At 48.9% G+C, this 15,860-nt stretch overlaps 1 protein-coding gene across 2 annotated transcripts; it reads right to left on the bottom strand.

The window, feature by feature from the left end:
• Positions 1-3,196: 3,196 nt before the first annotated feature.
• Positions 3,197-10,457, bottom strand: CENPM (centromere protein M). Of its 2 annotated transcripts, XM_075153783.1 has the most exons (6): positions 10,336-10,455; positions 9,921-10,000; positions 7,222-7,320; positions 6,085-6,164; positions 4,924-5,015; positions 3,197-4,193 (listed from the first exon to the last, which is right to left on the bottom strand). In XM_075153783.1, the coding sequence occupies exons 1-6, from the start codon at positions 10,390-10,392 to the stop codon at positions 4,068-4,070; spliced, it is 534 nt and encodes a 177-aa protein (XP_075009884.1). In that variant the 5' UTR covers positions 10,393-10,455; the 3' UTR covers positions 3,197-4,067. The 2 variants fall into 2 exon arrangements, with proteins under 2 accessions (XP_075009884.1, XP_075009893.1); XM_075153792.1 differs by lacking the exon at positions 7,222-7,320 and having other exon boundaries at positions 10,336-10,457.
• Positions 10,458-15,860: the final 5,403 nt, after the last annotated feature.

Below are 15,860 nucleotides of genomic sequence, written 5' to 3'. Positions count from 1 at the left end.
CTTCCACCCAATTCCACATTTGTGACCTCAAAGCAATGTGAACTCACCCTCATCACACCCCTCCAGCAGCTCCTGTTGTAGAGGCAGAACAAGCGAGGCACAGTGAATTTTAACACACGTGCCCAGGGTCATGCAAGAAATCAGCCACAGAGGCGAAACGAGCCCAGCGTTTCTGGCTTCCAGCTCTGGGCTGTGCCAGCTATTGCTTTCTCTTGCATATAAATCACTTTTCCCCACCAGTGAAGGACAGCTGGTCACTGAATGGGAAGTGGCAGTTGTTCAGCAGCCCACAGCAACACTGCACACCAGCTCAGGGTGGGAAGTGGAGAACACTCAGTGTGCAGAGGAGACTGCCAGGGGATCTGGGCCAGCTGAACGGAGAGAGAGCAGCTGGAATCCGGCCAGAGCAAAGCCCAATGCTCCTGCAAAACCAAGACAAGTTAAAAACCCCATGGGAGAAAGTGTCTCCCTTGCTTTTGCCACAGAGCAGGTACCTCTGCCACAGCTCTGCAGGTCAGCTCCAGGCAGCAGAGCAGGAGTCCCTTCTTGTCCACTGCTGCTGTGGACAGTGGTCATGATGAGAGCTACCAAGCAGCTCTTACAGCGTGACCACAGCTGCTGAGCGCCACCGCTGACCTAAGCCAGCCAGCCCCTTTGAACTACAGGTCTTGGCAAGCAGAGATATCCAGTTTTAACCAATCCCCAAAGCAAATATTAGAGGTGGCCTTGACTCTAAATCTCTACCACCAGTTTCAAGGTTTGGAGGGACAGAAAAATCCCCAGGGCTGGATTTCTCTCTGTTCTTTGTTCCAGGACAGAGAGATCTTTTACTATAGGCACTATATCAGTACACAGACTTTCTCTCCTGTTAGTATAGACCGAGCATATCATATCTTATCACGCTTAAAAGTTGGTCTAATTTAACTGCTGGTATGGCAAAGCCAGCAAAAAAAAACCCTTCCCTTGGAAAACCTGGGCTGGCAGAGAGCTATAATCCCAACACGTAATGCCAACCAAGCTGTTTTGTGCTGAAATCTCTCACAGAGCCCCTCTGTGAGCAGCTCAGCTAGCAGGCTGAGGATACAAAATCTTCTTCAAGTGACTGGACTGAAGGCAAAATCCTGTGGGTCAACCCGCCGCAGCAGAAGAGACCCTGTTACAGCCTCATTCAGTTCCACTCGAAAAAAAGCACTGCATGACTGAAGCTTACACCAGCACAACCGGTGCAAGGTCTTCTATACTAGTTAAACCGCTTTTACGCTAAATTTTGCTGGCATAGCTGACAAAGAAAAACACATCCACAAACTGAAGCAGTCAAAGCAGCAACGCTCATGGGTACTTTTGCCACAGAGAGGGGGATTTCTCTTTGTCAGTCTCCACAGGGATAGGGAACTGAGGCAACAGAGAGACGAAGAGAAAGCAAGTAACTCCAAAGTATTTGTTAGCTTAGATTTCAGCCAGCTTGGCAAGCTCTTTTGTGATGTTTAAAAACAACAGAACCTGAGTCACTAGCCTTAATTCAGCTTCAGGCTTGCCATGCCTTTGATCCCAATCCAAGTACTACATTCACAAGACCTGTATCAAACATTAGCCCTGGCTACCCCATCCAGATGAAAGATATCCTCGGCTGCCTTGTCTTCTCTGGTAGGGGCAGTGTTACGGCCTGTCTAAACTAATAGCTGACAGTTCCTAGAGGTATTTACATAGTTGAAGCTGTAGCTTTAGATGTGTCCCAACTACTTTTGGTTGTAAAACATGATGGACCTGCAACACAGTGTCATATTCTTAGATACGCTCCACTTCCCCTGCCAGTTCTAGCAAAGACTTTTTCCTAAGAGTAAGAAAAATATTTGCCCTAAGGTGAAGCGAGATGCTGCTCTTAAGGAACTAGATTTTATTTTGTACCAGCTGGGATTTGGCCACCTGTAGGAAGTACAAACAGCATCTTTCTTCTTTGAAAGCAGTCAAAGGAAAGAAATACCGCATCTGAAACATGGCAGTGGAAAAAACCCTATGTTTGAAGGTGCAGGAAGGGACAGTAGCACGTATGGGTTGCTACAAAGCATTCTGGGTGCTCCAAAGAAAGTTTCGTTTTCACCAGTTAAGAAAGCACAGGGAAATTACTCTTGAGGCCGAAGGGATTTTACCCGAGTCCAATAGTTATTAGAGGAAACTGGAGAGCGATCTAGGAGACAGAAGAGTCTCCTTACCTTACAGCAGTTGCGGAGGACATGAAAGACTGGCTCATTTCATGCCGCAGCCCTTCCTTCCCTCCCCCAGACTGCACCTGCACATCAAGAACAAATCGAAACCAGCCTATTCTAAATCATGCTCTCTTTTATTTTGAGGGACCCAAAGCGAGAGCGAGGTTGAGACAGCATAACCGACAGAGAAACTTGTTTCTCAGCATGATTGCCCCTCTCTGGCAGCAAAGTCCTGGCTAGTACCTTCAGGATCACAAAGCTTGCTGGAAGTAGGGCATGCCCATTAAGCTTCCAATCCTTCTTACACAGCCACCAGAGTTCGCACACGTCTTTCTCCTTCGGGTTTTAGCCAGACTCCCATCCTTTTGGGCACCATAACACAGCTGAATGGTTTAGCTCTTTTTGTTCCAGCTGACAAACAACCTAGCCCTCCCCCGCCAGCAACAATACAACTGGAGCTAGGATTTGTGCGTCCTCTGAGCAAGGATACAGGCTTTGTGCCTTGCTGAGCTGTCTTTGCAAGGACTGCCAAGACTCACAGCTGATTAAGCCTGCAGTGCTGCTTTCTGCTTTTTCCTGCTCACAGATGTCAGAAACAAGCTAAGCGAAACAGCACACGCAGCTAGAGCTCTGCACCTAGGAACATTAAAGCAGACTATTAGGGATTAAATAAATTAAACCAGAGGGGAGCTTAACACATTCTCTCTAGGCTTCATTACTACCTGGCATGCAATTCTGGGTAAGAAACATCCCAGTGTTTCAAGAAACACTGTATTCTGGAAGGTGGCTCAACTCGGTATACAGGAAGGGTTGTATTTGGAAAGCTTCTGCCACCACCACGTGGCTGAAACCGTGACTGCAGCCCACCAACTAACTGGAAGTTCAACCTGCCAGCAAGGACCAGCCTCGCTGTCAGGGCGAACTGGGGCAAGCGTTTGTAGGTTTTAGAGCTCATGCCGCATACCTAAACAAAGAACATACAACTAGTTATTAAATATTATACATTTTATTAACTTAGAACTCCAAAACACACTACTGACTTGCAGTAAGAATAAGGCATGAATTACTGCTGATAAGAACCTGTTAGTTAAGGGATTATACACAGCATACACCCAACTTGCAAGAGACAACGTGTGTTTTCGGTATGTTGCTGTAGTCCAGGCTGCTGTATTTCCTCTCTGGTCAGCCCCGGAGGCTGGGTTGCTAGGGTTATCCTGGGCTTGATAGATGGAGCCGCCTTCTTTAACGATCTAAAAGAAAGCTGAAGTGCTAGATTATCTTCTTTAGTCCCTTCCTCCCCAATTAGGTATCAGGCATGGAAATACTGAGCCCTTCTCTGGGCAGATGCTCACACAGCTGGAACATTAACTGCCAACTGCAGTCTACCTAGAAGCTGCAGGACAGCCTTCCTTCCCCATTATTCTCTTGGAGGGGAGACAAAACCTGGCAGCGAGGTTTCACATTAGTCCAAGGTATTTCAACAGAAAGGAAGCAGGAGCCTGCTGCCTCTTCTCTAGTACTAAACTAAGATACTCAACTGCGACATGCGGCATTTGGGATAGTTTTTCCGATGTTCTCTCAGTAAAACATGTAGCTCCTGCCCACTGGCAAATTCAAACTTGATCATGAAATAGGATTCAGGATAGGAATCCCATCCAAACTGCCCTTCCCTCAGCACCTATATGCTATCCACTGAACAGGAATCAAGCTTTTCTTGAGAGATTAGCAACTAGGAACAGCTCTGGATGAGGGGTCACAACAAGTCAGGCAAAAAAGCTTCCCAATGTGATTCCAACTGCAGCAGCTTGAATGCCTGAAGTGAAAGAAAAATGATGAGTGTGGCTGAATTCTCACAATGAGAAGCTAGTCATCAGCAGAGCTCCTCATCAGTGAGCCAAAGGACAAGGCAGAAACTCCTGGTACGTGACCAGCGCAGATCTGTAACATCCGGAGAAGTCGCTGAGCGGTGGCAACTCGTATCCCTTCCAACTGGAAAGAAAATGGAGAAATTATTTAATCAATAGAAAAGAAAAGCAGTGCTAAGCTGTGATAAAAGAAAGAACCAGAGCAGCATTAAGTATGGTTCAGAGCAGCTACCTACAGAAAACCCCAAACAGGCCCATTTACTCCCCTAATATTAAGGAAGGTACAGCCCCTGAAGGGCTTGCCAAAGGCACAGATATTACCTGCTGGTAGGGAAGCAGACTCTGAGGGTGGAAGGATGAGTACACAGAAAAGTGAAGTGTGCTACCGCTGAATGCCAAACTCTCCCTCCAGCTTTTCAGACCAAGCAGGTAATTGGAAAGAGTGGCATATCAGATGGCAAAACAGTCTGTGAAGCCACAAAGCCTGGCTAACAGGAAGCATTACGTGGGCAAGAGTCACATGGCAAGTAACAGCTCAGGGGCTCCCAGGAAGAAAAAAACGCCTCAAGGAACAAGTGTACCAAGGCTCTGCATATCAAAGAAGTCTTCGTTTATTTAGACTTGGCTTCCTGAGGCTTTGCAGGAGCACAGGAAGGAGCAGGTACTCTAGAAGACTCATTTCAAGGACGGTCAGACTCCTGTACCTCTACTGTTCTTGTAGAAAGAGTCTGGTCTGACAAGTACGCAAGACAGTAGCGTATGTACATATATTTATTGCTAATGTAATGATGTTCCTAACGATCAGAGAGCAGTGGAATTCACAAATCCTTTCAGACACCAAATAAGCACCTTACCTCCAGCTCACAGAATAGCACGGGGCTGCAGTAGACTTCTCCCAGTTTCCAGATGGCATTCATCTCTACGCTGCAGTAATTCACCCTGCCAACTACAGAAAAAGTTTTCCCACATTACAAGCCCCATAATCAACATTCAGTGAAGGAAAGTACCAGGAAATTCCCCATCCACAAAACGATCCAGAGCTAATTTTGAGAGCACCGTAGAAGGTAAGGCAATAGCGTGCAGTACAAACAGAATGATACAAGATTCACAACGGAATTAGCACAGAAGTCGTTCATAATACTGACAGCAGGAATAATATCGCCACATTACTGAGTGCTGTAACATTAACATTTTGGATAAGGGATCAGTATACTATCAGCAGAGGCAGAATCTTCTACTCATTAATCAGAAGCCCTCCTGGCTCATGTAGTATCACAAGGAGATTGTCTCCAAGGACTTCTCTCCATCAGGAGAGACATAGCACAAGACAATGCCAAGACTCTTCTCCACCCCAGAATTAGGCCTCCTGACCCCCAAATTCCAAGGACACAGCACCTCTGTTCCAGCACTGAGCAGTATAGGCTGGCCCCTCCAGTTCCTCAGCACTGAAGTAGGGAGGGTATGCAGGAAAGCACCCTCTCTGCTTTTGGGGGGGAGGGGAGCAGGGGCAGGGAGAGAGATTAAAGGCACAACAGAGCCAGACAGTACACAGCAGGGATACCAGTCTTGTATTAAAACTATACTTAATAGTTTAGTAGCTCATCCATTTAGATTCATTTTATTACCACAGTATCATATGCTCCTCACTGCTCATTAAGATTATCGTTAAGAGAGATCTGCAAGAGCAGATAGAACAGACTTCTGCAGTGCCACAGGAAAAAAAAAATAAAGATCAGTAACACAAATCATATTCAGGGATTACAGACAGAGAAGAGAGGTCTGACTGGCAAAAACAAAAAGGAGAGGGCAAGTGAGCATGAGATAAGAGAACCATGTTTTATCTAAGAAAACAATAAAAAAAGGCAGATGAGTTCAGATATAATTTAAACAAAGCTTTCGGCAAAGCTGCTCGTTTCCTTTGTTTTGGTTCAAGTTTAGTCACTGCCCTGTTTTAAGGAAAGCAACAGTGAGTTGTGTTGCTCAGAGAGCAGGAAGAGGACAGATGCCATACGTACCCCCAGTGACAAGAAAGCACACTTTCCCCAGGAAGAAGCTGGCATCCACATGAGCTAGGGAAGCTTCGACATTCTTCAAGCTGTCAGAAAAGCACAGACAATCCAGTTGGACAGGGAGGTAAAACCAGTGCAGCATAAGGACAAAGGGAGTAACTTTCAGAACCACAATTAGAAAACCAATGATGTTAACATCTGCTGATCTGTGAGCCAGCAGAGTTATGGTCTATGCTAAAAGCATGGCAGCAGAGACTTCTGTAATACCCACAGCTGTTTAATAATCCATAACATATCCTTTCTACCCAAGACTCAACAGTAGGCTTAGTTTGAATGGTGTCCTCCATGATTTGCAGACACTAAGCATCCGAATTCATTAACATCCAACAAAACTTCAGCACAACTTCGGCTCTTTCAGAAGAGCTAGCCCACACATTTCTGCAGCACCATCTGTGCTGTAAGTATGCAGCTGGGCCTGTCACTTTTGGTAAATGAGAGCCCAGGATCATCAGTCACAAGTTAAGTAAGTAATAAAATGCTGACTTTTGTGCCTTAGCAAGTCTTTACTTATGGCCTGGGGACACAAATATAATTTCTACAAAGATGAGCACAAGATGAGAGAAAAGGGATCAATCCCTGCAGACCTTTCTCTTTTGCCTAGAGACATCCGTAGTGCTGATCCCACTTGACCAGCAGTATCAGTGAACTGGGGACACAGACGCAGCAACTGGCTGGTTATTAGGTAGGACTGCCCAGCACACATCAGCCATCTGCATATTACTTAATTACATATTACTGCAGAGAACTTAACAGCACCACCATCATTTCCATCTAATTTTACAGACCGTGTCTTTCCAAAGCTCATTTCATATCATCCCACGTCTGGATCCAGGAATAAATTCTGCCTTCTCTGCTACGGCAACTTAGTGCACAACAGGCACGTTATTGGACAGAGCAGTTCAGTCCTAATCCATTGCTGGAGGCCAGAAAACCACTGTATGTATTACTGAGCTCTCCCACCACACCAAGTCTTGGGTTTGAAATCCACTATTCGGTGATTCTGGCACAGTAAAAATGTAGATTTAGCCATCAATCCAAGAAAGAATATCAGTTTCCTCTCTCATATTTTTGCCCTTCTTTTACCTGTATTTGCTCTTGATGTCAATCATAAATGCAATCAGATCGATCCTGGGCCGAAGGTGATCCCTCTCTGAAGGTAAGGGGAGGGATGTAGCAAGGTGACTGAAAGATAATGAATTTGCCAGTTTAACCAAATAGCTTGGCAAGGCAGTATCCACTTAACCATAACCACACAACCATTGCAGTTCACCATGTAGCAAGTTAACCAGGAAGCCCGCTAATTACTAAATATGTAGGCACTGAAGAGACACTGTGATTCTTTAAGGGGTATTCTTATATCTTAGGCCTACTCATAGCTACTGACAGCCACAATGATACTTGCTAGACAAGGTTGTTTATAATGGGAAGCTTATTAGAGCATAACAAGACTCACAGAAACATTTTCTCTGCACAGATTTGTATGGCAGTCATTTTATTTAATTGTTAAGAAGAGTCCTTTCTAACAAAGTGAACTCTAACGCTAACAGGTCTATTTTGCTGCCAAGTTTCCGTTAAAATCAGTGACAGTAAAGTCAGTGCTTTCCTGTCACATTCTAGAGAGGCTTACACAGGAGAGGCTACCTTCCCAGGTGTCCATGTTACTGGAAGGTGTGTTGTATTCACAAAACCTTAAACCAGAAATTTATTACTAGTATAGCTTTATAGATGAAGTTATAACTCAGAAAGAGCTTCTATTATACCATTACCCCCCTTTTTATCCCTTTAACTGCATCAGGAGTTACTAGGTTAGTTTAGGTGTCCTTCTACACAATACCACCACTGCTGATACAGCTGTTGGAAGAAGAATTACGGTGTGGGGATTTTTTGTGTTTCCTTCCACTAGGGGGAAAAAAACCCAACAAACCAAAACAAAAAAAAAGCTTCAGTAGTGCATATCTGTGCCTTCCACAGGGAAGAATATTATCAGCACCGTATTTTTGGAAGATCACTTGAAAGATAGATTGGACAAGCAAAAATCCCAGAATTTCAATCTCTCTCACAATCCACTTCCTCTCTGGGAGCCAAGAGAGAAACACTGATTTTGGTCTCCTTGGGGAATATTGCTTCTAGCAATTAAATCTTAAGGACTTAACAGTTTTCCCCATCCAGCAGCCACAGACTACAGTACACAATCTCTTCTATTAATCATTTGCAGTTTGTAGTTTCGTCTGCCAGTCTCCAAATAAAGGTGTTTTGTTTCCTATAAATAAGGAAGGTATGATTTAACAAAAACATTCTGAAACTAACACAAGATATGAGCAAGATGCAATTGAAAGACACATTGCAACACAAACAAGCTTATAAATTTAAGGTGAAATTTAGGGAGAAGCTGTGGTGAAAGGAAAGTATCAGATCTCATTGTCTGGGGAAGGAAAACAAAAAAAAACACCAAAAAACACTCCACTATTTGGAATTCTACTATATTTAAACCATCATCACTAGATTATGTCAGCAGCCTCCACATATGTGCTGCAGAAGCCTTTTTTTCCCTAGTCATAAGAGACACAAAAACCCCAGTCTTGCGATTTTTCTCCCAACAGCTGTATCTGGCAGGTAGACTTGCCAGACAAGATACCATATTTCTTTGTAATGTGTATAATCCCATAGCAAGACAGTGAGAAAAAAAACTGTCACAGACTTCTGCTTCCCTAGTGATACTAGTGCAGGGACTTATCTTGCCCTATAGTAGAGCATAAGCTTCCATGCCTTTGGGTAATTACCCAGCTGCAGTACCAGTAGCCATCTAGTTATGGCACTCCACAGCTCGGCAGAGGCTGCAGGATTTGCACAGAAAATTGGGTAATTAATTTACTATCAGTTAGCACAAACATCCAAGATGCCATGATCAGAGCAGCGCAGTTGCTCTAACTAGCTAGTAGAGCATTAGCTCGGATTTGCCTTTACTGTATAGTCTTGGATTACAGCAGCAAAATAACACAAACACCTTCTGAAGAGCTGACTAAACTCATTTGGTCTTGGCAAGAGAGCTGTCAAGGACATTATATTGTAAAAAGTTAGTTAATCAAGCTTCTAAGACAGGACTTGTCATGCAGCTAAAGTTAAAATTCCAAATGCATCTTAATAGCTTGAGGAGGAAAAGCACATGCATACATACAAACCAGAAAACAGCTATGAAGAGCACCAAAAGTAATGGACAGCTTTCAGGCAAACTTGTTTGCTTTCAAGTAGTTGCAAGCATTATACTTGTCCCAATTTGTCCCAGGATGTTTAATTCCTGTATATGTCTGCCTCCCAAAAGAAAAAAAAATCTTTGCTCCTCTCATACCCTTGCAATTCATTAATCAAACACCTGTGCAACACGCAAAGGGCAATGGTATGTGCATAGTGAACATGATGAATGTGAGAATTACTTCCACCCGCATTTCTAATCATGCCCAAATTGCTTGCCCTGAAGACAGAGCACTTTGCCTTCTGCAGCTGCCAGCCTCATCCGCGCAGCAGTGCACTCTAGCGTTCACAAGAGCAAGTTCCTTCCTTGAAACGAACGCTCTGCAGTTCCAACTACCGCCACTTGGGTAGAAGCTGCATCTGTAAGCAATTTCGGTGCGTGCATTTCTGAAGCAGAAACTTTTCGTGAATTCGCATCACAGCCGCTGCTTCGGCTCCATCTCTTGGACAAGCCGGTAGAGGGCCCCTGTACGATCCCGCTACGGTCTGGCGGCCGGGGCCGCAGGCGGCGCATCCCCCTCCCCACCACTCACATACTGATCTTGAAGTTCTTCTTCTCTCGGAGCATCGCCTCCGCCAGCTTCTGCTGGAGACCTTCGTCCGAACCCACCAGCTACGCGGACAGGAGGGAAAAGCACGGTCAAAGGCCGCCCCGGAGGCGGTGCCGGGGGCAGCCCCGCCGCCCGGGGCTTGCTCCCCGCCACCGCGCCGGGGGTCCCGCCTGAACCGGCGCCGGGGGGCGGGGCCAGCCCCAGTGGCTGCATTTGCATATCGCAGCCAGGCGGCCTATCCCCGCGGGAGGCGGGGCCGGCACGGCCGTTGCTGCTGAGGCACGGCCGTTGCCCCTGAAGCGCGGCCCACGGCGGCGGAGGGTGCGGGACAGGCGGGCGCCGACCGCGAGGCCGGGCCCCGGGAGGGTATGGTGGGGACAGGCGCCGCCAGACCTACCAGGAAGACGGCGGAGTTGAGCGCCGGGAGCTTGTCGAAGGGCCGCAATACCGCCATGACCGCGGGAGAGAGCGCCGCCCGCCGGAATTCAAACCGCCGCCACGCTCTGCGTAGCGTCGACGTAGTGCGTCGGGGGCGGGGCCTGGGGGGAGGGGCGGGGCTGCCGGCGCGCGTGCGCGTTGGGCCCGTCGAGAAGCGGGCGGGCGGGTGGCGGCGCGCTGGGGGCTTGGTGTCACGCGCGGGGGTGTCCCGGCCACGGCGGGCACCGCGGGTGGGGGTTGCACGGGGCTCTGTGGCCCTCCGAGCGTTCATGTACCAGACGGCTTGACTGATCACTTACAACCACGCTACCGGTTGCTAATCACGGTAAAACTCCGCAAAGCAACTGTATTCCTGCAGCATCCAGGCGTCCCGGGGGTCAGTCGTGCCAGGCGCTCATCGGGGGGTTTCAAAGACGTGTGAGAGGGGTAGGATGGTGGCCTAATCTTGGCTGTCCAGGGGTATCACGGACAGCCCTAAGCTTCCGAGAAACAAAGTCCTTATTGCCAGGGCTGGGCTGTCCCCCTGGCCCTTGCCATGAGCTGGTGTCCATTAGTTTGCTCAAGCCTGAACAATACCAAAGGCTCCAGTAAAATTCCACTACCTCCTTACATCGCGGTGTATAATGTGAACTAATATATGTTAACAAAGTTAATACGCTTTGATACTATAAAGACTGCTTGATGTAATAGCTAGGGAAGGGAATTTCCCTAACAGCGTCCAGCAGCAGTACCCAGCTTTGCACGCTGAATCGTTCTGTGCGAGGTTTTGCGGCAGCTCCAGCAGCCCTGACCTCCATCCTACGCCTTCCTGGGCACCTTCCCCCTCGCCCCCCTGACTGGCCGGCCTCTGCCCAGCCCAGCGCTCCCGTGCCCATGATATAGGCAGGAAGGAGCCCATGCAGGAACACTGCAGTTATGGATGTAGGCTGAGCTTTTCTCACCCCAAGATCAGAGCGGGAGGATGACGTGCAGTGATGTAAAGCCCTCGGAGGTCTAATGTCCCTCAGTGGCGTGTGGTCCATCTTGCTGCATGTCTTGCTCTTTGCCTCGTCCCCAGGATCAGCTCCAGCTCGGTGTGGAGGAGGGTCCAGGACCCCCTCAGCTGCCTGCTGGCGCTGGCTCTCCCTGCCCCTTCACCCAGGGCACCTCCAAAAGGCAGGAGACATGTGAGGGGGAGGAAGAAGGCCACAGGAAGACGAAGATACATCTCCCCCTTCTGCGGCGAGCCAACAGGGGAGGGGGAGGGGGGAGAGGGGGGGTTTAATGTACGCTGAGATCACATGGTTGCCCTGGCTTTTTTGATCTTGACAAAGGCAGACGGTTCCACTCGTTGCCAGCATGCGACAAATTACAGGTGAAGCAGAAGAGATTAGAGGATATTTCTGGCTGTTGTTGAGTTCGGCGGGGGGAAGGGAGGACGAATCCAGGGCAGACTTGTCCTAAATATGGGAGGCAGGCACTTGCGATAAATAACGAGAGCCAGCTCCCAGGGTGGGGGCGCATAGAGAGCAATTTGGACAATGCTGCTTTTGGGCTGCTGAGGGTGTAGAAATATGCTAAAAGCTGCAGCATCAACCTAAAAGGTGTTTCTCCTCTTTCATCCCCCTGTTACTCTCCATTGCCTGCTCTCCGGCCCTGCAGAAGGACCTGGGTGGCTTCAGTGTCCGGTCGGGGACATGCTCGTTGTCCCCTCTGTCACTGCAGGCTTCTGGTGATGCTGGTACCTGTTGAGGTTCAGCGTGTCCAGACGAGCTACCACCAATCCCACAGTTATTTTTCCTTGTCCCCAGCAGGTTTCTTGGCCATCCCTTGGCAGACTTCCCTTCACAGGGCTGACCCCCACTGTCCCATGGGGAAACAGAGATTCGCCCTGCTCCCTCCTCTGTGTGTCCCACCGTCACTGCGCCCTTTCGCTGGGGGGACACCTTCCCCTTAGCCCCTTACTATCGAAGGACCCTTGGGTGCACGGCCCACCTGAGGGTGACTCGGAGGGGATCAGTGGTAGCGCTCATGGTCCCTGCCTGAAAGTCCAGGCTTTGGCACAGCCAATTTCCTCCTGGGATGCAAAGCCATTGCCTGACAGCTGGCACGGCGAGCTGCGGCAGGCAGATTCTCTTTGCTTTCCTTCCTCTCCAAAACGCAGGCAGAGATGCTCCGCGGGGAGATGCAAAGCCTGCAGAGCAAGCTCAGCTCTGTGGGGAACTAGGGGGGAGATCAGGAGTCGTCGTCCTGCACCCTCGTTGGCTATTTACCCATGGGCCAAGGGGTATAAAACAGATCTAATGTCAAAGGGTAGCATTTAAAAACTGGTTTTCACGGTAGAGGATGGCATAAGGAGGTGGAGACTCAGGCTGGCAATCTTGCCTGATCTTGCTAGATCTGTTACTCAGCAAGGAGAGAAAGGGAGAGGGATGAGACATAGTTGATGTTGGAGGCTGGGGTGTATTTTACATATCACTGCGTGACTGTGTCAGGGTGTTTCATCTCTCTCTGCCCTGTTTCCAGTTTGCAAAGCGGGAATAATGAGTCGATCTCCGCTTCCGAGCAGTGCAGGAGGTGTCAGTGCGCTGGCCCCCAGCACAGGCAGAAGAGGCGAGAGCAGAGCATGATACGGAAGGGGAGAGCTCCTGATTTGACTCTGTGGGCCATTGTACATTGCTCTGGTAGCACAAACCGTTCCAAAAATGAGTAGAAGTGTAATGTAGCCCCTGTGAAGATGCTCTGGTGCTGCCAATGAAAGAAATTAGCACCAGCGATTCTTGGCCTGGCCATTACCAGTGCTCCCTGGGAACGGTGCAGTCGCTCCTGCAGCAGGACAGCACCGACTGCTACAAAAAATATTGTACAACACACATTGCCCTCAGCTATCCTTGGCCAATTTGCTGTGTGCTTCATCCAGTGGGTTGGTGACTGAATCTCGGGATGTTTTCTCTCTGATTTCTCTCTCGGTTCTCCCCAAGCAGCCAGAGAAGTGATGGAGACAGGCTTCGGAGATGGTCTCAGCAGCAGCGCTGACCCCAGCATGGTCCCAGCTGTCTCAGCACTCCCTCCCAGACCTCCTTGCAGTGGTGGCTTCATCCCAGCCCTGTTCAGCATGAGTTTTGTGCGATGTCACCTCGCCATGCGTCGCTGGCTCCGGGCTGACCTCTTGCAGTGCTGTCTGGGAAGCACGCAGAATACAAACTCGTGTGTATTTGATTGCGCTTGTTCTCTCACTAATAGACAAAAATTATATCATTTGCAGCAAGTGCAAGTTATTAGGGAAACTAATAACATTTCCACATATGTTGCTGGCAACCTCAGCTTCCTTTGGCAAAGGCTTTCTCCAGCTATTGTTAGACCCAAAGTAAGTCAGCTTTTTCCATTCTGCTCTTTAATTTAACTCACCATACACATTTCCTTAGCTTTTTGATCAACTCAGCAAAGCTTCTCAAATGGGTTTCCTTATTTGACGCTGCAGTAGCACCCAGAAGGCAGGTTACTCTGCTTTCCCACCAGAGTATCCGACTGATGTTCTGCCATGCATCCAGGGTGCCTTCGGCATCCTGCAGCAACTCCCTTACCTCCAGCAGCTGAGCAGGGAAGTATTTCTGTGACCCTTGCTGGAGTTTTGTCCTCTACTGTGGACCTTGGGCGAGGCTAGTTTGATAAAGTCCATCTTCTCCCATGCCTCTACCTACCTTGGGAGAGTAGTATTTGGGGGATTGGTATTGCCTTAAAGACGGGCAAAGACTTGTGTCTGATCATCTCAGCAGATGCTGATAAAAGCCTAAAGGACACTAAAGAACAGTGAGGAAACTTGTTAGGAAAAACTGGAATAATACTTAATCAGGCTTGGGATTAAGCCGAGCTCAGTATGTCGTTCATGCTGTGATTTATGGGCGTGTTGCAAGCAGGAAGTGTGCGCCTGAGGTTGCCCAACCATCTCCTCTTTCTCCAGCCAGGGCTTTTGTCTGAGAAGGGTTTCATGATTTCTGCTCCGGCTGGGTGGCCCTCTCATGTCAAACTTGGCCCCGCACTTGCCTTCATTGCGCAGCTGAATTTGTGGCTGCTCAGAGATGTGGAGGGAGTCGGAGGCTTGGTGGTGGGTGGGTATCCTAGCCTGAACGGCTTCGGGGGGCTCGTGTGTGCTGCTCCAGGGCTTCCTCCAAGCCAGGTGGAAGGGGCTGGCAGCCCCCCAGGCACCGGGCAGGATGATATGCACGCACTTATGCCTGGAAGATGCTGAGTGGCACATGGCAGCCTTATTTGTAGTGAAAGCTGAACTGCAGTTGAAGCGTTTCCGTGTGGTTTGAGCTGTACACCACACGTTGATGCCTGGAGCTGTCTCGATGCCACAGCTTTTGTCAGAAACCAAAGGAGGTGACAGCACCTGAGATCCTTGTCACAGGCAGCAAGCAGCTGTTGCGGCATCGGAGGCAGGGGGTCTGCAAGCGTGTTCCAGCTCCGGCAGCACAAAGCCTGGTGGTGCTCATTTCCTGCTGCCTCCAAGGCTGCTTCAAACGCAGCTGGGGGGATTTCTGCTTGAAGCAAGCGAGGCTGCCATGTCATGACTTGCACAAGCCCACCGGTGTGGTGTGGCTGCGGAAAGAGGTCATCCCCACTCCTCGCCGTGCCCTCCCAGTGCTTGCATGGCACGGAAGTGAGCCGGGGAAAAAAATGACCCCGTGAAACAGAACTATTGCTGTTCTGGGGTTTTGGCTGCATGAGCAGCATGCTAGCATTAAGCCTGAGCTTAAACCCGCGGAGAAGTTGCAGCCCGATGGACACACACTGGCTTTGGTGTCCCCCTGGGGTGACCTGCGACAGAGAGCTGGGACGGTTGGCTGGGGATGGGGGTGATGTTAAACATTTCCGCACGATGTCCCCAAGGACGCCTGGCCCGGCAGGCCCTACCGGGGTGGCCTGTGGCTCTGGCACTGACCGGTCTCCTGGAGAAATGAATAGTCTCCTGCCTTGTGCCAGCCACCACTGATGTCCCTCTCATTTTCTTTGCATACCTGGAAAGTGGTTTCCCTTCTGCCCTCTGAAACGTACTGCGTCTTTGCCTGCCTTTAGGGTTTGATCTGGGAACACAATAAACAATATCCTTTCAACGTTATTTTTTTAAAATCTGGTTGGCTTTTGGTTTGTCCAAACCACATGTTTCTCTCCCAGTATGGTCAAAACCCTGCAGCTTGTGTTTTCCTCCCTCTGCAGTGGGATTAGTGAAGCAATTACTGCGCTGATGGCCAAGGTGGGTATCATGGCTGAACTTCAGGGAGGTTAAAATTAAGGCGTGATTGCAGGCTCCTTTCTGGAGGCACATGGCAATCGTGTGGAGTGCCCACTTTGCTGGAGCAAACCAAGAAGCAGCTAGCTAATCCTAATGGATCTGATCCTCCGTGCAGATATCCTGCTAGGTACCGGGGGATTGCAAGCCTGTACTCAATGCTTCTAAGCTATTATGATGTTACATCAAGCAGAAGTGGGGCTTGGGAGGAC

The sequence above is a fragment of the Calonectris borealis genome, chromosome 1 (genome assembly GCF_964195595.1).
Source record: "Calonectris borealis chromosome 1, bCalBor7.hap1.2, whole genome shotgun sequence".
In the NCBI taxonomy this organism is placed as follows: Eukaryota; Metazoa; Chordata; class Aves; order Procellariiformes; family Procellariidae; genus Calonectris; species Calonectris borealis.
Note: the sequence above shows the minus strand (reverse complement) of the source record. Positions and strands in the feature narration are given on the sequence as shown.